General features: G+C 43.0%; 4 protein-coding genes across 8 annotated transcripts in view; 1 reads left to right on the top strand and 3 right to left on the bottom strand.

Annotated features, from left to right (window-relative positions):
• The first annotated feature begins 54 nt into the window (after window positions 1–54).
• On the top strand, window positions 55–3,613 carry itgb1bp1 (integrin beta 1 binding protein 1). Of its 5 annotated transcripts, none has more exons than XM_076107906.1 (7): window positions 55–193; window positions 1,269–1,386; window positions 1,496–1,574; window positions 1,662–1,792; window positions 1,885–1,977; window positions 2,248–2,397; window positions 2,489–3,613. In XM_076107906.1, the coding sequence occupies exons 2-7, from the start codon at window positions 1,315–1,317 to the stop codon at window positions 2,558–2,560; spliced, it is 597 nt and encodes a 198-aa protein (XP_075964021.1). In that variant the 5' UTR covers window positions 55–193; window positions 1,269–1,314; the 3' UTR covers window positions 2,561–3,613. The 5 variants fall into 5 exon arrangements, with proteins under 5 accessions (XP_075964021.1, XP_075964023.1, XP_075964022.1 ...); XM_076107908.1 differs by having other exon boundaries at window positions 57–129; XM_076107907.1 differs by lacking the exon at window positions 55–193 and adding an exon at window positions 262–374.
• A 393-nt stretch (window positions 3,614–4,006) lies between these two features.
• On the bottom strand, window positions 4,007–13,037 carry LOC142968275 (arf-GAP with SH3 domain, ANK repeat and PH domain-containing protein 2-like). Its single transcript, XM_076108086.1, has 11 exons — window positions 13,033–13,037; window positions 12,862–12,977; window positions 12,138–12,205; window positions 11,920–12,027; window positions 11,217–11,451; window positions 10,232–10,348; window positions 9,614–9,716; window positions 9,105–9,160; window positions 8,854–8,933; window positions 7,820–7,939; window positions 4,007–5,864 (listed from the first exon to the last, which is right to left on the bottom strand). The coding sequence occupies exons 1-11, from the start codon at window positions 13,035–13,037 to the stop codon at window positions 5,790–5,792; spliced, it is 1,083 nt and encodes a 360-aa protein (XP_075964201.1). The 3' UTR covers window positions 4,007–5,789.
• On the bottom strand, window positions 12,134–20,683 carry asap2a (ArfGAP with SH3 domain, ankyrin repeat and PH domain 2a). The gene is made up of 12 exons (XM_076108085.1): window positions 20,534–20,683; window positions 20,339–20,425; window positions 18,991–19,094; window positions 18,704–18,773; window positions 18,181–18,268; window positions 16,988–17,036; window positions 16,461–16,627; window positions 15,127–15,260; window positions 14,338–14,432; window positions 13,425–13,614; window positions 12,862–13,223; window positions 12,134–12,205 (listed from the first exon to the last, which is right to left on the bottom strand). The coding sequence occupies exons 1-11, from the start codon at window positions 20,681–20,683 to the stop codon at window positions 13,134–13,136; spliced, it is 1,224 nt and encodes a 407-aa protein (XP_075964200.1). The 3' UTR covers window positions 12,134–12,205; window positions 12,862–13,133.
• Window positions 19,183–21,176, bottom strand: part of LOC142968139 (arf-GAP with SH3 domain, ANK repeat and PH domain-containing protein 2-like) — a 31,959-nt gene continuing 29,965 nt past the window's right edge. The window contains exon 7 of the mRNA XM_076107904.1: window positions 19,183–20,822. Coding sequence (XP_075964019.1) covers window positions 20,733–20,822 — 90 coding nt within the window. The 3' untranslated portion in view covers window positions 19,183–20,732. The remainder of the gene's footprint in view (window positions 20,823–21,176) is intronic.

Raw genomic sequence — 21,176 nt, 5'->3', positions numbered from 1 at the left:
AGAGAGAGAGTGGGGGGGCGGGGTCATGTGACGTCAGACTTCCGGTGGTGTACCAAAATACAGCCGACCAGAAATTCAAAAGCGTTGACACAGAAAGTTCCGCTACAGCAGTTGGACGCTTTTTCTGCGGTAACGAATTCAAATTAATAACACGATTAAATGTTACACAGGACACGGTACTCCAAAAATATATGTAAGTAACATTTGTGTGGTTTAAACCTTTGCACACACTTAACAATATATATTATTGAAAGGGCTCTCGGCTCAATATTCAACTTTAGAGACATTTTTTAGGCGAGTACTTCGTCGCGTCCCCTTTAAGTGGTGTTGGGTGTAGGCTGTGAAACTCTGAGGACAGCTGAGTCAAACTGAAGGTAAAACAAAATCTACCTCGAAGAACATTAACATTAAGACGGTTATTGTAAAAAAACAACAACAACGGGTATGTCTTTAAATCTATTTAATATAGTAGCGTTTGTGTTTGCCAACCACTCGTGAAAGTCTCTCCGCTTTCCAACTTCACTGTGAAAATAAATGTGATGGTGATATTTATAGGTCTTCTTCTAGCACGTAGGTTACAAGTTAATATCGTTAGATAACGAGCAAAGTCTAGCTGGATACATGATGCGTGGAAGTCTGACGTAACCTGTTGAGTCTGGTGTGTCATTTGAGTCATTAGGGGCTCTACATTTTGTATGGGCCCCCAACATCAGGTGTAACGGATCAATTGGTTTCAAATTTAACTGGTGATCTGCATAAATACAGGCAAAAAAAAAAAAAGGACCAGCATTTTATTAAACACCTCTGACATTCACTCAATATTAGAGGCACCACAGAGATGTGTGTATTACAGTGTTATGGTATTATGTGCTGGTGTTGTTTCATTATTTAACAGCTAACTTGTTGTTTTCTAACCATCTGGCCATCTCAAAAGTTTTTTGGATTCACACTTTTATTTTGTAAGGCTGCATAGCTAAGTTGCTGATATGCTTAATCATATTTTGTGTGGATGATGACTGCGTTGTGTTGTAGAGATCTTGATCTTAATGAGACGTTGTGAATAAATAAGTAAAGCATAACTTACTAATACTCCTATATTGTGAGTGGCTGTGCAGTAAAAACTGAATCATGCTAAAAGGATTATAATGTAGCTGAATGTCTACTCTCATTAATCCATTATTCAGAACATTTAATTATTCATCCTCTCCACTGGGACGTGAGAGGGCATTGCGGTGGTGTGTTTAACGCTGCGGTCCATGATGGTTCAGGTGTGGTGAGGCTGGAGAGGGCTGGATGCGGTCGACATGGTGAAGAATGTTCCGGAAAGTCAAGAAGCGCCACAGCAGCAGCAGCTCGCAAAGCAGTGAGATCAGCACCAAAAGCAAAGTAAGCAAACAACACGTACACACACACACACACACACACATACATGTTATGATCGAGCTACTTTCTCCTTGTTGAGCCAACACCCTCTCGTGTCTCTGACTCCATGTAGTCTGTGGACTCCAGTTTGGGAGGGCTCTCCAGATCCAGCACGGTCGCCAGCCTCGATACAGACTCCACCAAGAGCTCAGGTCAGTCGACCAACACACGGAAGTCGACATATTTCCTGCTTCTTCTTTTCTTTACTAACGGATTATTCGACGTGTGCCCTCGGAAAGGAAACAGCACGTCGGAAACATGTGCAGAGTTCCGGGTGAAGTACGTGGGAGCCGTTGAGAAGTTACAGTTTGACATGAGCAAGACCCTCCAGGAGCCTCTGGACCTCATCAACTATATCGATGCCGCCCAGGTAAGAAAAGCCACGGGGACACACTTCAAGTAGGCTTCCAAGCAAGTCAATATCACATCGTTCATTCATGAAGATGCTGTAAATATTCACAGCAAGACGGAAAGCTGCCCTTCGTGCCCGGAGACGAAGAGAGGATTCTGGGAGTGTCGAAGTACGGAGTCAAGGTGGCCTCGCTGGACCAGTGTGTGAGTAGAAAAGTGATATACTGTACTCCAGAGTTAATGCTCATTGATCAGACTGCAGTATTGCTGGGTCATCACCACAGCCACACAGCATGCTTATGAACTCGGCACCAATTTATAGTTTTGACACGGTTCCGCAGAAAGCTGCTGACTCAAATATTTCATCAGTTCCCCTGATGTTTGGAGTAATTCCACCTTGATCGGCGATGGTTATGTACTACAAATGAAGAAGAAATGTATGCTTAAGTACTTTTAATCGTACATCTGGTCCAGGACGTGCTGCACCGCCACCCGCTGTACCTGATCGTGCGCATGCTGTGTTACGATGACGGCCTGGGTGCAGGGAAGAACCTCCTGGCTCTCAAAACCACCGACGCAGAGCAAGAGGAGTGCAGCATCTGGGTGTACCAGTGCAGTAGCTCGGTGAGTGTGATAACGTATCGAATGAAACGAAAGTTTTTCCGGGTTTGAGGTATTTTCCCCCCAACACGTTATCTATCACCTGTCTCCACAGGAGCAGGCTCAGTCCATCTGCAAGGTGCTGTCGGCTTCCTTCGACTGCGCTCTGATGTCAGTCAAATCCTGAGGGAGCTGAGATCCGTGGAGAAGAGAAACGAAACAACCGCAAAAACCAGCAACAGTAAATCAGAAGATCGCCAAACAATTGCAACCATTTCCCCCTTTTCTCCTACTTTGTTTTCTCAAGGAGAGATTAACTGGAAGACAAATCCGTCTTCCAGTTTTCCATGTGAGTTTGCAGGAAAGCGTGATTCACGCCTTTGTATCGACGACAAAGTCCCGTCATGCTGACTTTGTGATGAATATTATCCCCTTCCCATCAGGTGAGACAGAACTACTGTGAACTTGTCTGAATCATTTCCTTTGAAGTTGTTTCTTTACCTCACGAGCTCCTTCGACCTGTCACGTAAAGTCAAGAGCAAAAATGGAAAGTTAAAAAAAAAAAAAAAAAAAAGGAAATGGTAGCATTTCTTAACGCATTGCACAATGTAAATGAATCGTATTTAAAGCAAACAACGGTATAAAATGGTACATAATGCTGTGACTCCTCTCCAGCAGCTGAGTCAGTGGACATTCATCAGAAGAGAAACTACACGGTACACATATTTCACAATATTTCTTTCTCTTCATATGGAAACTACTCGGATCCCTTTTGAAGTTTAAATATCCTTTTGTGTGTTTTGTTGTTTTTCACAGTATTGGTACAATAGCAGTCACTTTTTTGACTCGATGGTACATTATACAAATATGCTTGAACTGTGTGAGAGGAGCCTCATTTATAATGAGTTTTGACTTTTGTTGTTTCTTTATAATGTACTGTTTGTTGGTACCAAAAGCTTGACGTGTTTTCGGATTTGTTAACTTTGTTTTTATGTAGTGATTAAAATGCATTAAATCCATTCACTTGCTGAAACCACATGAATCCTATTAGGCTGCAGAAGCACAAAAGACTTGTTTACAACCGTGGTACTTACCTGACTTCCCCTTGAACATAATAATAGCCGTTCTCTCTTTTCTGCCCTTTCAACACGGCCTTGTTAAGATTGTATGGAAAATATGACATTGAATAATTTGGTCTAATTGCGATTAGTTAACTTATTAAAGTGTAATTTCTCCTTTTTCTTTCAGTGTCACCTTTTACTTTTGAGTGTCTTTTACATGCTTTGTCTTTTAATTATCAATCGTTGCAGTTTTTGCCCGGGTGAGTGCTCGTAAAAATGATATTTCTTCCCCCCAAACGTATCACAATATGTCTTTACACTGCAGCGCTCTATGATACTTGGATGCAAACATACTGAAACACTGCCCATCAGAGGGAGCCCTTGACACATCAGACTTTTATTGTGATGGATCTCACTCGTCAAATGGTGTTTTTAAATGCAGGTCCTTTAACAAGTCGTTTTGAGATGTAACATCCCCTCAAAATACACAATTTAGCAAAACCAGCAATAATTCAGTTAGAGATCACGAACTCCTTAACGCTCCTAAGAAACAGACCAAAGCCGTGTATTATTTCATCTTTTATTATTCCAGTTTCATTTTCCCATTTGTTTGCACAATAGAGTGAAGAATCAATGCAGTAATCCACAGACAGTTAATGTGAATGAATTACGTTTATTGTCCCAGTTGTGTGTGTGTACTTGTGATTTCAGCACACACACCCCCGTCTCTACACACACACACACACACACACACACACAGGTCCAGCTGAGACTGTAACTACTCACCACCACAGACCATTAAAAGACATTTAGTGCCCAGGTTAACTCTTCTTTTTACATATAAATATCAACAAAATCAGAACTATTTACATGAATAGATAATTAAATCTTCCTGTTTCCAGTGAGTTCATATTAAACATGATGAAGAGTGCATCAGCTACGATTCACATGCTTCTCGTCATTCACAAATCCAAGGAAGGCTCTGGTTTCAGGTTAAATGCTTAAATATCAACATTATGAACAGAGAGAAAGTTGCTTTGCAACCAAAAGGAAGTTAATTACATCGAATGTTTGATATTTATCTCGTAACACAATTGATAAATCCATCTTTCTACATTATGGGACCCCAGAGATGTACAGATATGAGAGGCTTAAGCTGTAGGAAGGATATTTCTTTCTCTGTATAGAGTCAAAGATAATTCAGCTCATTTGCAAACAACAAAAAAACGCCTGTCGGAGTCCGAGTGCTCTCAAAGGCAAGAGGAAGCAACACAAGTCAGAGAACCAACTCCTGCTTCTCATAACATTCCCACACTCTTTTTAGTTTCTCTTACTTCAATATTTCATCCTCAGCTTATTCTGTGCAGACGAGACACTCGCAGACACAGACACTTCCTGTTCCTCTGATAAGGCAGATGACAGGCGAAGACAGCCCGAGGTGTCAGACTCGGCATAAAGGTAATTACTGGCTGCTGCCGCTCAAGTCCGTGTCAGCATTACACCTAAAACACTACGGGGAGAAGAACTAGAGTGTTGCTGTAGAATATTATCCTCTCTAATGAAGCAGTACAGGAAGTGTGTGTGCGCGTGGAGAAGCTGCTCCATCCCTCTACCCTCTACACCCATGAGAAGGTGACTTCTCCCAGGTGTGGTGAGTCCGAGGGTATTTTTCAATGCCAGTCCGTCTTTGAAACGGGGACAGGGGAGCGATCCCTCGAGGGCAACTTCTAGCATATTCCGGGGTTAACTTAGCACCGTTAGAGAAACCTCCCTACAGGAGGCCTACTACAGAGTTGAAAGGTCGCACCTATAAGCAGTTAGGCATTTAAGAATCGCTCATGCACAGAGGTGGAATGTTAGCATGTTGCCTATGTTCACATTTACATTTGTTCGAAAAGTTAAAATACATTGCTGTAGTCTTTCGCAGGACTAACTGTACAATGCAGCTAAACAGAAAATGGAGGATGTGAATACTGTACAAATTAACCTTCATTATGTCACATGTCATCTTATGCTGTAAGAAGGGTAAAGACAAGCGAAGTGCATTTATTGCGAGAGGTCATAGACTACAATCATTGTTTGTAAATCTTAGTCTTTTGTCAGAACATGAACAGCAAGCATTAAAACGCACACGCAGTCCCACGAGGCCGAGCAGCAAGGAGCGACTTCCAGATGTTGCAGCCGAGGGGACGACACGGCAGTGAGACTTTAAGAAGCTCGCTGATGATGATGATGATGATGATGATGTCAACAACAAACAGTGGGACGATGGTGGATGTTTGCTGGCTGAAGAGAGACGGGTGAAGGAGGGACGCCGCCCCCTGCGACACTTCCCGAGACCCAGAGAGGAACCGTTCAGTCAGCAATGAAGTGTACAAATGTAACAGGGAAGGCTCCCCTTCTCATCAGATCGCCTTCGATGTGGCCCATCTGTGGAGAGGGAAGACCGAGGTGACGTCAGAGGACGATAAAAGGCAGCTCGTTGTAGTCAGGTTGGGTTTTATTCTATTGGGAGGGTGTAAGTTCACTGAAACACTAAAATCATTTGACTGCTTTCAACCAAAGAAGTCATCTAAAGCACATTCACGAGACTATAAACACCACTAAACATTAGGGCTGGGTTCTCTGATCGCTATTGAAAGATTCAATATCGATTCTTAAAATCACAAAGCTGATCGGCCTTTTCTCAGTGGACATACGTGTGTAATAAATATTCTAATAAATGATCCAGTTGGGATGCATATTGTGTAGAATGTCTAGATAGTGGAAATCCAGTTATTACAACATTCAATTACAGTAACATATTTGATAGCTATATGTGTAATAAAAATACAAAATCATTTAATTTAATTTGAAATTTAAAAATAATTAAAAATATCTGATTAAAAAAAATTAAAGTCTGACAACCGCTTTTATATTTTTTCAAAATACAAACACAACATTGAAGTGAATCAGGAGATCAGTGCCAACAGCTCGCCTCACTAAACACCAACTAATGGAGCACAGAGTGGACTATGAGAGGCTAAAACACAATTACGTCGTATTAAATAACATTTAATACGACATTCACACTTTATATTACCTTAGCCGATAAAGAAGACAGAACTTATTATGTCCATTAAAGTCATTTTAAACTTCTCCTATACCTGAAAACAAAAAGCTAGGACTTGTTTCTGCTCCAACAATGTATATACAAGGCTATGAGAGAAACACAACAAGCCATTGAGGAAATAAATACAGAACAACAAGCAATTTGTTCATACAGTCTAAACTAGAAAACTACGGTGGCCCAAAGGTGTCTAACGAATGCAAAAGCAACAACGCAAATGCAAAAGCCGGAAGTGAGAAACTATGGATGTTAACAAGTAAACGGCTATTATTGCTGGAGGACTATTATTAGGCTCCTTCCAGATGAGCCAGGCCTGCGCAGGATTGATCACCTGCAATCGCTGCAATATGCACGTCGGCTCGGTTCGAGTCCAAATTGATTCCGACTTGCGCTGACGTCAAGCACACGTGGGCGATGATAACCTCACGAGATCGAGACAGAGCCAGGCGCCGCAGCTGCTCTCCACCGACTGAAAGACCAAGTGCATGATGGGAAACGCCTAGCTGTCTCTCTGATACTCTCTAGACACCGTGTTTGTAGAAAATCTAACTTATTTTTGTGCGATTGTAATATTTAACTAATTGAACTAGTCTCATGTTGTACAATGAATGTTTGATCTGTTAATATGTGGATGATAAAGGTATTTATATAGCACTTATCAAAACGAGCAATTATAAAGTGCTATACGAGGGAAAAAGAGAACAAAGGGTAGAATACAACGCTAGATACTCACACACGTCCACATATGTTCGCATTGTTGCTTTTGCATTCATTCGACGCTTCTCAGCCACCACAAGAATCTTACATCTGTTGTTTTTTTTGACTTCTCTTCTGAAGTATCTTTATATTCAGAAATTTAAAAATGAAACGTGGTAGTTGTGATAACGCTGCTGATTGCAGGACAGAGTGGAAGCATGGCAGCGATCCCGGGGGACTTTAGGGTCCACGCAGGGACAAAGTGACTAAATACGGTCATATCTGCAGAGGTGGCTCAGAGGAAAACAAGTTGCAGCTGGTCGATGTTCACACAAGGGGCTCCAGAGAGGAAGCAGCAGCAGGCGGAAAAAGAGGGGGGGGGGGGGGGATATCAGCCTGAATGAGGTCATGGCTTTTTGGCTTACGCCACCATGGTTACCGAGTGCATTCACATGGTGAAAATGGGACCAGAGTGGGACAGGAGCTGGACTGGGAGCGCTTTGTGCTTTAATCTGAGAAATATCCAAAATTAAAAAAAAAAAAACGAGACATTCAAATCTGCAGCGTGTGAGATACTGACCCACCACTCCTGGTCCTCCTCTCCATCCACCACGATCACCTCGCCCTCAGAGAAGGTCAGCTCGTCCGGGTTGTCGGCGACACAGTTGTAGATCGCTTTCACTCGCTTCGGCCTCTGCTTCTGCGAGACCGAACGAAAGCAGACAGACAGGTTTGATCCAGTTTGTCCAGAAGAGAGAGAAGAGGAAATGTGGTGGTGCCACATTCTGTCTCCGTCTTTGTTTTTCTTACACTATTGGAATGTTTCTTTATCATTATTGCTGGGAACTAAGGCCAAGTTACACAGAGGAGATGAAGTCGGTGAGAACGACGACGCTTTCTGGTATTGATGTTTTATTTTAGTCCCCAAATAAAAAGGTCTTTCACAAACTGAGGGTGTAATGACAGAGGTTGTTGTATGCTGTATGGGTTGTAAAGCCTCTAAGAGGCAAATTCATGATTTGGGACTATAAAGTCTTAATGGCGAAAAACATTTTGTCTTCTGTAAATAAAGTGAATTATTTTCTTTGAGTGCGCTCCTCTTTTATGGTTTGTTTCTACTGCTATATTTGTGTATTTTGAACTGCTTCTGTGTATTTTCTGAACCTCTGACCGAAGGAATTCATTTCTTTGCAAAACAAAGTTGAATTCAATTAGATTTGAATTTTACAAAAGGACTAAAAATAGCAGGAAGCAGAAGATATAAGGGCTTTAAATCCAACGATTCATCCAGTGATAACATGTAATTGTTGCAGCACAGGGTCTGAGACGGGCTGTAATCCTATGACTCTCCATTGATTGACAAACTAGAAGACTAGAATACTAGAAACAAAAAGAAATGCATCGGTTATTCGTAATTGCAGGCTAGAAAGCTGTAAATATTCTTCCACCTTAAAACCACTGAGACAATAGGTCGGCCTACAGGGTACTGAGGGGTATTGCACAACGCTAATAGCTACATAAACCATGACTTAGGAGTCAGCAGCCAGTGAATGAATAAGCGCTTTCTAATCGACACTATCTGGATGATGACGAGGGGAAGAATGAGGGACTCACTGGGTAGATTTTCCTCTGCGAGGGGCCTGGAGGCAGAGACTGACCTAAGGAGTTCTGGGGGCATCCTGGCACTTCCTTAGCTGGAACAGGAAGAGGAAATTATATCACAACGACAACAAAAACGTTCCACGTTTCCACAGAACAAACAGGACCTGACAGATAGTAGAACAATGTGAACGTAGACGTCTGTACACTGGACAGACGCAGATTTACCAGAATCTGTACTTTGTCTCTCTCATCTGTGTACTCACCCGGTCTTTCAATAGATACCGTTCGATTCAGAGGTCGGTTGAAGCTTTTATCATTGCTGTAAAACAAAAAAAGGAAAGGCACTCTCATCAACAGTAAGTAAGAGTCATATAAAGTTATATAAAGACACACATGCAACAGCAAACTGTCCAGCTCTCAACAGCTTTGTTACGGATGTATTGCAGCACTACAAACCCTGTGGGAGACAAAAAGACAAAGGGGCGACTGCGGAGGAGAGTTATTGCTCGCCTGGCTCAATGCAGAGCGCAGCCTGGAAGCTAATGAAGCGGCTAAACAGCAGCCATGTAGGCTCATTCCTCTTGTGATAAAAACAACACCACATTACAAGACAAGCATTCAACAGCAAGATACACAACCCCGGGGTAGAGCAGGCTCTTGTGCATGTGTAGTGAATTGTATAATTCTATTGTTTTCCTGTGTTGCTGATAAAGCCGCCAAAATGCCACCTTCAAAAATTGTATTAGCCGTGTGAGAACACTTTTGTTCTTACCCCGCAGGAGATTTAGGCGGCACTGCTCTGGAGCCCAATGGTCCCTGGCTCGACTTGGACTGCATGCTCATGGACTCCATCTTGGCTACAGGAGGACCCAGACCTGGGACACACAGGAACACACCTCGATTGTCATAACTTTGCAAACTGAACACATCACTGGACATTTGGATTTTCTTTTTTTATAATGTTAAAGACGTCACACTGGGTTTTAGTGATGCATATTTTTTGCTAAATGATGAATCACAATAAAGAGATGAATGGATTAAAGTAGAATGACAACAATCATTCGGTTAAGACCCGGTCTTGAAGCTGATAGTCGCCTCCGTTTTGTTTCATTATTATTTTAGTTTGTTTGATTTTAATTTGTGCAAATAAACAAAATCAAACTCTAAAGAATTTAAAGCGTATGCCCCGCGGTGACTGTAAGTTTTGGGACCGACAGACCAATATGAAAGTAAAACATTTAAATGCCTCCTTGCTGTGACGTATTTAGTAAACACCGACCTATGACTACTCTTCATCAAAATCATTGTATTAAACTAATATGTCTTCACTGCAGCAATGGTCCAGTTTGAGAGGGAGGAATGGGAGTGTGGGGGGGGGGGGGGTCCATACCTCCAGTTGAAGTGAGTCTCAAGGGTGGGATAGGAGGGTGCATGTTGGGGGGGTCTGAGGACGACCTCTGACGGCCAACCAGGTCTAAAGAAGAACCGGGCTTCCAGCTGCTTGACGCTGAAGACTGACTGATCCCCCCGAGGCCGGATAACTGGACTGAGACAGACAGACGGAGAAAGAGAGGGGTTATTAAGATATATATATATATAAATAAATATATATACATATATATAAGAGAGAGAGATATAGAGTGAGAGAGAGAGTGAGTGAGAGTGAGAGTGAGAGAGAGCACTGCACTTTGCCAGAACAAGCGTCCACTTTAAAAGTCAAGTCGTTTCCATTTGAGTGTAATTGAGAGCGACAGCTAATGGGGGGAGGGAATGTGCAGCAAGGTGGGCAACACGGCTGGTTGTTTCTCCTCCGCACCGCTGGCAGCACTCCAGACGGCCACTACTGTTATTAAAGACCGACTGTGGCGAGTGTGTCACAATAGGTTGGTTAGCCTGTAAAGGTATGATACAGTTGCATATGCACAGTCTAACATCTGTGAAGATTTTATCTATTTATTTTCACTGAATGAAGTATCCCAAAACACTTATTTGCAACATAAAAATAAATCCTGCCTTATAGATTTGAGAACCTTTGGATGGATGAGTCTAACTTCACATAGAGTGTCTCTGGGTACCCAGAGCAGCTGGAGTGATGAAACAGGACAAAAGGTCACTTAGACCTGCATAGTAATTAATATAAAGGCTTCAGGGACCAGTGATACAGAGCAAAATGAGAAACGATGCTGCAAATGAGGTTTTTCCTCTCATTCATATTTTTTGATAAATATCACATCCCCAAAGCAGGCAGAGAGGTCAGATTCAGGTCAGACAGACATACAATGACGATGAGATATACTCGATTATGCTTTCAAATGCTACCATCTACATTTGCCTTCCATTCTTCGAGCACTGACGTTGACTGTGTCCGAGCTTACCCAGGTTCCTCGGGGGCAGGGGCGGAGCAGAGGTGGTGGCAGACTGAGGCGGGGTGGCGTTGAGGATGGTGCCATAGGTCTCGTTGTTGACCAGGCTGGGCATGTAGGCACGCTGCTTGTCCTTGGCGAGGCCGACGGCATCGCGGCCCGCAGAGCCCAGACTGGTCTGCAGGTGAGAGTTACTGCTCGGGGTGTAACAGCTGACCGGACGCTCGTCTCTGCGATGAGGGCTGGGCTGGAGGGGCAGCATAACGAGAGAGTGTTAGACATGGTCAGGCACGGCTCACCAGATTTTCCCCTCCTCACTGTATGTGTTTACTATGTATAGTGTCAAATTTGTCAAAACATGTCAGTCACTTTTTTTACTTAGACTTGTTTTTTGTATTTTGTTTACGACATTACTAGTCAGTCACTACAGTCATTATTTTAAAATAACTGTTAAAAACCAACAAATTATTCATCATTATTCTGTAATATGTCAACATGTTATATATATTTCCCTGTCAAGACTGAATGATTAATATGCAAGGTACTTTAAAAAGAACACACACACAAAGTACTTTTTCAGGTAGCAAGTGAATGTAGCAGTACAAAAACATTCAAGGAATTACACTTTTCTTTAGAATGTGTATTTCTGTTTACTTTATTGTTCTTGTTTTCTCCCTTAACAGTGTAGCACTCTGTATACGAAAGTGTCTCTCACCTTCTCATCCAGATCTTCGTCACTTTCATCCAAGTCTTCATGCTGCAGGCACCATTCATACTCAACATGGACGTGGGCGTTGAATTTCCCCGCCAGCGCTTGGTTCAACTATACACAAACAAATCAAATCCAGACACATGTAAACACACAGGACTGACAAGTTTCAGGCAGCGATATTGCTTGCAGGCATAAGCCACGTTTGTACAAGGCGAGCTCACCAGCTCTTCACACTGTAGGTGTTTGAGCCTCCGGGCGATATCCAGCGGTGTCTCCCCGGCCTCATTAGCTGGAGAGAAAACAACAGAAACATACAATGATTACTGTATCCACTGTATGAGCACAAACACACAGCCCATTTTCTTTCCTCCCATTTCACTGAGAAATGTGTAATTAGACTGTTTCCCACACTGAACAACTGTGTCCCTCCTTCTCTCTGCATCTATTATCAGGCTGTTTTGTTGATGTCACAGCGGAGTAGAAAGATTAGTGTTGTGAGAAAGAGTTGCCATGGTCTTTTGGCAGAGCCGGCGCCTCTGGGAACTGAATCTGGAAGACTTGAACCAAGGGGTGTGTATGTAAGAGAGAGAGAGACAGAGAGACAGAGACAGAGACAGGGACACAGAGAGAGAGAGAGAGAGAGAGAGAGAGAGAGAGAGAGAGAGAGAGAGAGAGAGAGAGAGAGAGGATGCGGCAGTGAGAGAAAACATTTGTGTGAGACAGTGGTGGTTGAACAAGTATGCAGATCAATTACTAAGTGAAAGTAATATGATACCACCGCGATGTAAAAATGACTTTACACACAAACTTGTGATGAATTTCCGAGTAGATGGTGCAAACAAATCCAGGTGTGAAAAAAAAAGAAGAAAGACAGAGAAAAGACAAAGGAAAGAGTGGGACAGTGAACGCATCACAGCCGCCCCGTTCGCTGGTATGTTCCCTTACCGATCTCTATTGAGGCCTTCCCCCGCAGCAGCAGTTTCAGACACTCGCTGTTGTCGGTCAGGCAGCAGTAGTGCAGCGCTGAGCTGCCTTTGGCCGTCTGCTTGTCCAAATTCAAACTGCAGAGGGACACAGACGGAGAGCTTTAAACCCCAACTACAAGTGTCAAGAGACGCCATCTTTTTATGGTGTTTTAAATGGTTGCCACAGTCAGATGGATAATCAAACTACTTAAATACTGTAAGTAACAAATAATAATAAGTGAGGGGCTTTGTTTACCTGTTCTGAGTGAGGAAGTCGACGATGTGAAGTGACGTTCTATCCACCAGCCTGACTGCGAGATGAAGGGCTGTCTCCCCTTGTTCCTGGAATAGAAAAATAAAAAAACATTTGCACCATTTTTTTTTTATATTCCCCTGGGAATGAGAGGTGTTTGTGGAGAATCAAGCTAAAGAGCAAGAAGAAGAAGTCAAAGTCGATGGTAGAAAAGCAACTGGGCTAAAGTTTCAAGTCCCCATTGAAGGACAGACTCGACATCACACAGGCTGAATATTTCGTGTACTGACGTGTCCGTTGGCCAGAGGTATGGGCTCCATGAGGTCGACTCCCTCGGCGTAGACCTGGATGAGGGAGAAGATGTCCCGGGCCTTCACTGCGTCGCACAACGTGTGGAGCCGCGACGTCGCATCGGGACACTTCTTCCGAGCGAAACGTTTCTCCGTGTATTTGGCTGTGATGAAGTCTTTCCTCGCCTGCCTGGTTAAACATGTGAAGAGAGGCAGCTGCTCAGTTCACAGCTGCATCACTTACGCTCTTCATGTGAATGGGTGTGATTGGGGACGCACCAATCAGAAGCCACTGATCATAATTAGTCAATAAACACACTAAATTAGATTTCTGTGATTACCATTTCAGAGCTTGGAAGAGTTTCATAATTAGGTTTTAATTGCAAGGAAAAGCCGTCATACAAGTCACAAAAAGCATGAAACAAAAGTACCACGCTGATAAAAGCTGAAGCAACACTTCTATTCTACACTAGATTACAGCATTATAATATATAATATGTTGTACTATATTAATCATCATATGATATAATAATCAGGTGTAAGCCGTCTGCATATATACCTTTCCGACTTTTTTCCTACTAATCCCACCACAGTCACTCTTGCCTTGTAATTAGTGCTTTGATTGCCTTTGTATAGTTTCTATTCTTATTTTCCGTTCACCTGAACCTATTTCATGTCATCAATCATGCCCACGAGATCAGTGAATCTTCAGCCAAACTGAATTGGTAATCACTCACATTCAGAAAACCTGATCAGTACAATGTTGGTTGAGATGTGCCAATATGTCACAGTGATGGTGTCATGCGATACAAGTGAGAAGAGAAGAGAGAGAGCGCTAGAGTCCAGGGAGAATCGTATGGGGGGGGGGGAGGAAGGGAGATCGGTATGAGGGAGAGATGGATGGGTAACTTACATGTCACTGCCTGGGTTGGGTTTCACCACATTTTCAGCACTTAAACAAGCCTCCATGATTTCATTAAAGCCTGCATTCCCCACATTCTTGGCCAGCTGTGGAACACACACACACACACACACACACACACACACACACACACACACACACACACACACACACACACACACACACACACACACACACACACACACACACACACACACACACACACACACACACACACACACACACACACACACACACACACACACACACACACGTTATACTCGACATTTTCTGCACCACATTCATTACAGTAAAAGTTGTCATCTTTGCGTCATCAACTCACACCTCAGGATGCAGTACTGTGTGTGTGTGTGTGTGTGGAGCGTTATTATATGCACAACGCCCATCTGAGTGTGGCCAACACGACTTGGCGACTTAACACCCAGGAAAGCAATCGTGACTGGAAGCATTTAATCCCACCCGGCCCACAGGCGGTAAATCTCTACACCAAACCAGCCATAAAAAATGTCAGCTATTCTGTGTGGAGACTTCCAGAGGTCTTGGAGGAGAGAGGAGAGGAGAATGAAGCCTGGAGCGATGCTACTCTCCCTCCTTCCTGTCTCGGCTTCCTGACCCTCTTGTCCTCAGTTTCTTACCTCCTCATTCTTCCCTCAATCTTTCTACTCCCACCTGTCCCCCCCCCCCCCCCTGTTTATCATGCCTAAAGATTCATAGGGAATAATCTGTACAATCAAAACGTGAGGTGATTCAGAGAGAAGACAGATGCCAACAGTGATTTACCAAGAGCTCTGAGGTGCTGAGTACGTCCAGAGTGAGGGACTGGATCCTGGAGTAGTGGACTCCAAGCTCCCTGTGGATCCCTGAACATTCAATGCAGGTGAGGATGCCCAGGTTGGTGGACAGCCACGTCGGGTCTGAGAAAGACAAAAGGAAAATCGTCAAGAGAATGGAGGGATGACGAGGTAAACCACACGCATGTGGGGAAAGAGGGAGGAAGGAATACGGGTGACACGCTGTCCTTGGGCAAAAACCACGAAAGCTAAAGTTATTTCTGCAGCACGTGAGCAAACTTTGATGTGTCCTTGTGGAAAGCTGTGTGCTCTGGAAATGTAATAGCTGCCTGAAGGGCTTTTCACTATCTCACAGCACACAATGTCAGAGGTAAGTGACCAAGCTGAACTCCACTGTGTGTGGAGGCCATACATGTAAAAGCATATACGTGTCTGCTGGAGGAAATTTCATGGAATTTGAGAAACGTTATTGGGGGGGGGCTCCATGTATTTGAGGAAAAACAGATTTCAAAGTCGTGACAGAATATCTCCAGAAAGAGGATCCAGCATTTTCATCCCAGTCGAGTAGCTCATAACTATGCATATACATCACTGCTAACACTCCCAAAGCATACCATACATTTCAGTCTGTACCCATCTTCCAGGCAGAAGCCTGTTCATTTTTTTCAGTCTGGAAATATGCTTCAAATATTATATAAAGTGTACATTTATTTTCTCACAAAGTAAGGAAGTCAAAACTAAAGTTGAAGGATTAGCTGTTGAAGGATTTTAAAGTCAATAACTCATGAGAATGCATCACTCTTTTCCCGGGATTTCTAGCCATGAATGAAAATTGATTTTAACCTCAGAACCGTGGATTAATTACTGGTAGATTTTTCATTCTCATTGTCGAGAGATTTACACGATCAGTTACGTTACCGCTGCTGTGGGTGTAACATGTGCGCAGCGCCGCTCTCAATTTAGAAATGCACATATTGTTCCAGCTGCTGCAGGACGGCTCCAGATATGGAAGTAACTCAAAAAGGACAGAATCCTCACCACAAACCGATGTGGGCAACAAAAAAGACCATCTATAATGACGTCATTGCAAAACCTCAGATTATACTGACGCACATTTTGGCAGTAGTGTTGTCATAGTTACTGCATCTTAAGGTTGGAATATAGCAACTACACGATAGTTAATGAGGTTTGGGAGATCATCTTTAGTACGTGAATACAAAGGCTCACATTATGCTTAAAATCCTGGGTAAAACAATCATTCAAAGATCATAAAATTAGTTTAGACACTGTGCCGTCAATCATTTGTCTCTCTTTGTCACTCACTGGGTGCTCCGCAGTCGCAGCACACGTCATTTCCCGTCATCCTCTTGATCTCTCCCAGGATTGCCTTGGTCAACTCCTGCACGATGTTGTTCTCGCCGACATGCTGGTCCCCTTTGAAGGCCTGATTCAACGCCTCCTCCTTACTGTTCTGTAGCACCGAGATCCAGCTGGAGGAGGGAGGAGAGGAGAAGAGACCGGAGGGGCGTACAGGACAAGTGAATGAAAATTAGAATAATGACAGAGGAAGGAAGACGAGGAAGTAGAGGCAGGAGGAGGTGAGAGTAGGGTTCAGAGGAGGGAGGAGATGAGAGCAGCCGAAGCAGAAAGAAAAGGAGGAGGGTGTTAAAAAGGGGAGAGAAGACGGGAGTAAAAGGCAGCTAATAGTCAGGAGGTGGAAGGTAAAGACGAGGCCAAGCGTCTGACTGGGTGTGAGGTAGGAAGTGTGTGGAAAGTGGCCGAGGCGGTAAACAGGAAACACTCAGGCACAGGACTGAACACACAAAGGGAAGGAAGGAACAGGCACTTACATCTGACAGTCCTGGTCGTCCTCGGCCTGAAAATGATACGTTCTGTCATCTGAAACAAAAAACGAAATGGATGACACAACAGAAGAGAGAAGTGGGAGAGGAGAGAGGGGAGAACATGAATGAAAGAGCAGTGGAGACAGGAGGAAGCTCAGAGCGACTCCCTGCAGAGGGCATTAAAGTAGCAGGTCAAACTGAGGGAAAACAACCTAAAACTCTCATTTCTGTCTCCAGGTGAGAATCACTCAATGATGACCAGGGAGAACCTTTTTACACCAGCAACTGAAACCATGTTGTGTCTCCAGGGGCTGAAGATTAGCTCCTCCAGCTTAATGCTATTATCTCTTACAGGACATGTGGAAAAACTGGCCAAATCTTAAATGAACCTCAATATTAGCTACATCTCACAGTCCAGTCAGAAAAGACTAAATCCTATTACTGGCTTTTGATTTTAGTCAAATGTATGTATGCAGCCTAATTTCACAAATCATAGATTTGCCTCAAAGGGCTTTTTAATGTGCACAGCCTCTGTTTTTGGACCTTCACAGTGTTTAAGGAAAAACTAAGAAAAACCTCTGACAGAAGAAATGGAAGAACCCTGAGGAGGAGCAGAGTACGGATCCCTCTCCCGGGACAGACACACACAATAGATGCTTTGTGTACAGAATAAGCAACATAATTCAATTATAACAGACAATCCATTTGACAAAAAACAGACAGATAATGCGATTCCGTGTGTATCAGCTTAACAAATGCTGTTACTTAACTTAATTTATTTGACAGAAATGTACTATTTGGGGAAGAACAAGCCAACAATAAAGATTATTTGACATCAATATCGATTCATTCGCAGATATTTTTCTTGATTAATGTCAATAGGGAAAAATGTCAATCACAATTCCTCAGACACTGAAAGCAAAGTAGTTGTAGATTCATTTTCTGTCAGTCGACAAAAGCTTTTTGTTCACCGTTTGCTGCTGAATGCTAGATTGAGATGTGCTGGATGTTTCAATATACATCTTTAAGAGTCGGGTTATCTTTGGGTTGCTGCTTCTTTCTAAATAGAAAAACATTTGAAATCCACAATGCTGCACAAGAAATCTTAAACTGCTGCTGTCTGGAAGAATGGAGCTAATTAAAAAGGTAAGGAAAGTGGCATATAAAACAAGCGTGCAAAGACAGAGGGCTGAACGTACGGGATATGAGGTCAAAGCTTCTCTTCTCTTCAGGATTGTGTTTCACCTGGCAGGTGAGCAGGTTGAGTTTAGCCGGCGGCCGGTTAGCCTGACGGAGAGAGAGAGAGAGAGACGGAGAGGAATGACAACAATATCAATGAGCGAGAGTGTTGTGTTTAACCGTATCTGACTGCTGCTGCAGCCAAATGAAACATGTGATAAGCTGCTACGTGTAAGATGAGCGGCGTCAGTAAGAGGAGTCGTCCGGGCCCGGAGCTAAATCTTTATGTGGGAACTAGCAGAGTTCGGGTTAAAAGGAGGCTCAGCTGAGGCAGCGGATGCGAGGAGAATGTTAACTTGTGAATATATTCATGGTTAATGGGTGAAGATAATGACCGGCTGATGAGAACGACACTGTAATGTGCGGGACAAAATGAAGCATGTATGGGAGAGAGTGTTCATGCATCCTGAGGGTGCTTTTTAAAATAAGAACAAACACATAGATCCTGCCTTGTGTGACTAAAAGGCGTCATTGTTTTCTTACTGTGCCGTGTGAGATGGTGAGGTATCCGTTCTTCGCTGTGCACTTTCTCTTCTGCCACACTTTCCTCAAGCTATGGCACACAGAAGACAGTTCATTTGTAAGTCAAATAGACGGTGAACTCTGAACTCAAAGAGCAGACACTCATAACTAACGCATGTATTCTGTATTATAACGTGATCATACTAAATATTTTATTATGACAGTATTATTTATAAAAAAAAAAAGTGAAACTTAGTACAAAAAACGTACTCCTACTACTATTGTAGAACTATTGTACTAATACTCACCCGTCACTTTTCTTGAAAAGGTACCCGCTGCGCTCAGTGCCGTGCTCCTTGTTCCCCCGTGGTTGGTGCAGGCTGTAGGTGGTGCTCTGCCGCACCTGCGAATCCTGGAAAAACACACACAAACAAACAAGAGACGAGACATCAGAGCCTTCAAACAAATTAAAAAAATAAATAAAAAGCAGGAACTGCATGTGGGATTTGCAAATTCAAATTGCAGTCAAGTGGGAGCTGCTGAAGCGTCAAATGGCTCAGATTTACGCTCTGCTCCCGAGGCTCCTGCTCCTCTGAGAATTTGGAAGCAAGTATGAACAACAAAAGAAGATTGCTGCTGTGAGCCTCAATGGTTTTGTACACACGGGGATAAGAAAATAAGAGGAGCTTTTACACCTCTGAGTCAGAAGCTGCAACAATAGATGAGAAAACACTGCCATTTTATTCTCATATGCCACTCTGAAAGGATCAAAAGATCAATCACATTTAGACTAAATGCCTGGATTTAACAGATTTAACTTGATTTTTCTTTAGATATTCAGGTTTGACTGTAGTGTAAAAACAACGGCCAAAAAAAGGACCAAACAAAGGCCAGATTTTTGTATGAGTGATGTCACTTCCTGTCTGGAAACACTACGGGAAACAGAGAGGACGACCTCTGAAGGCAGGCGTTGACGGGACTTTAATGACTTGTTTTGGTGTGTGCCGTTATCAGCAGACAAACACACCGCCAACAGGATGATCGTGAAGGAGCATGAATGCAGCTCCAGCTTTTCTCATTGAAAAGTAATTTAAAACAAAAAAAAATAAAAAAGCACAACTAAAAATAATCAAAGCACTGAAACAATCAGATGACATATTTGAACAAAAAAAAAAATATGCGGCTGTAAAAGAACATTAAAGAAAACGATGAATCCAGCACTACAACTGAAGCAACGACCTCAATGAACACAGGATGCAAAACAACCACATGTCTTCAAGGAATCCACTTACTCTCCTGGACTTGTTTCACAAAAGAAGGCGGCAGCGAAGGAAAGAAGAAAACAATCATCAGGTGAGACCAGGAGCTGCTGTAGCCTGCAGCATGTTTAATGGATCGCTAAGGACCAGGGTCAAACATAAATCACGTCCACTCATTGGGCGGTGGTGAGAAAATGGATAATAGCAATGCATGTATGATCCAAAGACAAATTGAAGAAAGAGGTTATTATTAGAAATTTGCCCTTAAAAACAGCTGATACGTGGTAGTGAGGAGACAACCCTGATAGACCGATGTAAGGATTGTCTAGATGAAATATAATCTGATTTAAGAGCAGATATATAGGAACTAGGAAGATGAAAATGTGATGTTTCTCACCTCTTTCTGCTCCACCTGCAGCGCCGTCTTGAGGACGTCTCGTAACTGAGTCAGCTGCTTCCTCTCCTCGTCCTGCACCTGCTTTATCTGTCACAGAGGAAAGATGGAGAGACGAAACACACGATGATGTTTATGCGATATAAATGTCACCGTCAAGAGAAGGAGAGAAGATACCAGAGCAGCTGGTTCTCTCACCGTGTGCAGATCAGTGGCCAGTTTCTCTATGGAGGGTTTCAGGTTGTCCACAGCTTTCAGGCCATCCTGAAAGAAACTGAACAGGAAGCACGTCAACTTAGCAAAGAGCCGTATATTGTATAAACCGACACTTTCCAGGTCGACTAACATTGCATCATAACAAATCAAAAGGCTAAACACAGTTCCCTATTTGCTTGTCTTACTTGCACTGAGCGTGGAAGTACTTGATGAGGTTCTGCAGCAGGTCCACCCCTTTCTTGATTTTGATCTCATTGACTTTGAGGAGATACTGTCAACATATTGAATACAGATTTAGTCAGACAGGGTGAGGCCGGGATCAGTCAGAGGAAAAACAAACTCGGACTCCATCTCAAACATACACATCCCTTTCATCTCAAATCCAGACGCTTCAAAGCAAAAGTCTTCTGCTTTCAAGTAAAACATCAAAGAGGTCCAGACCGCACAACCGCACTAAATGTAATCTGAATTCCAAAAGGCTATAAACCCATTCTGAAATATACGACCTTTACCTAAGTTTGACAGATCTTTGCAGAAACTAGCCAGTAAAAAAAGTTTTTTTCCCCCAAAACCTCTACATCCTGTTAGACGCAATCTCTGAAAGCAGGAGTTCCATTTCTATCAT

Source organism: Anarhichas minor, unplaced genomic scaffold, assembly GCF_050575085.1.
Source record: "Anarhichas minor isolate MPS153535 unplaced genomic scaffold, ASM5057508v1 ptg000040l, whole genome shotgun sequence".
NCBI lineage: Eukaryota > Metazoa > Chordata > Actinopteri > Perciformes > Anarhichadidae > Anarhichas > Anarhichas minor.
This window is presented reverse-complemented; position numbering and strand designations above follow the sequence as displayed.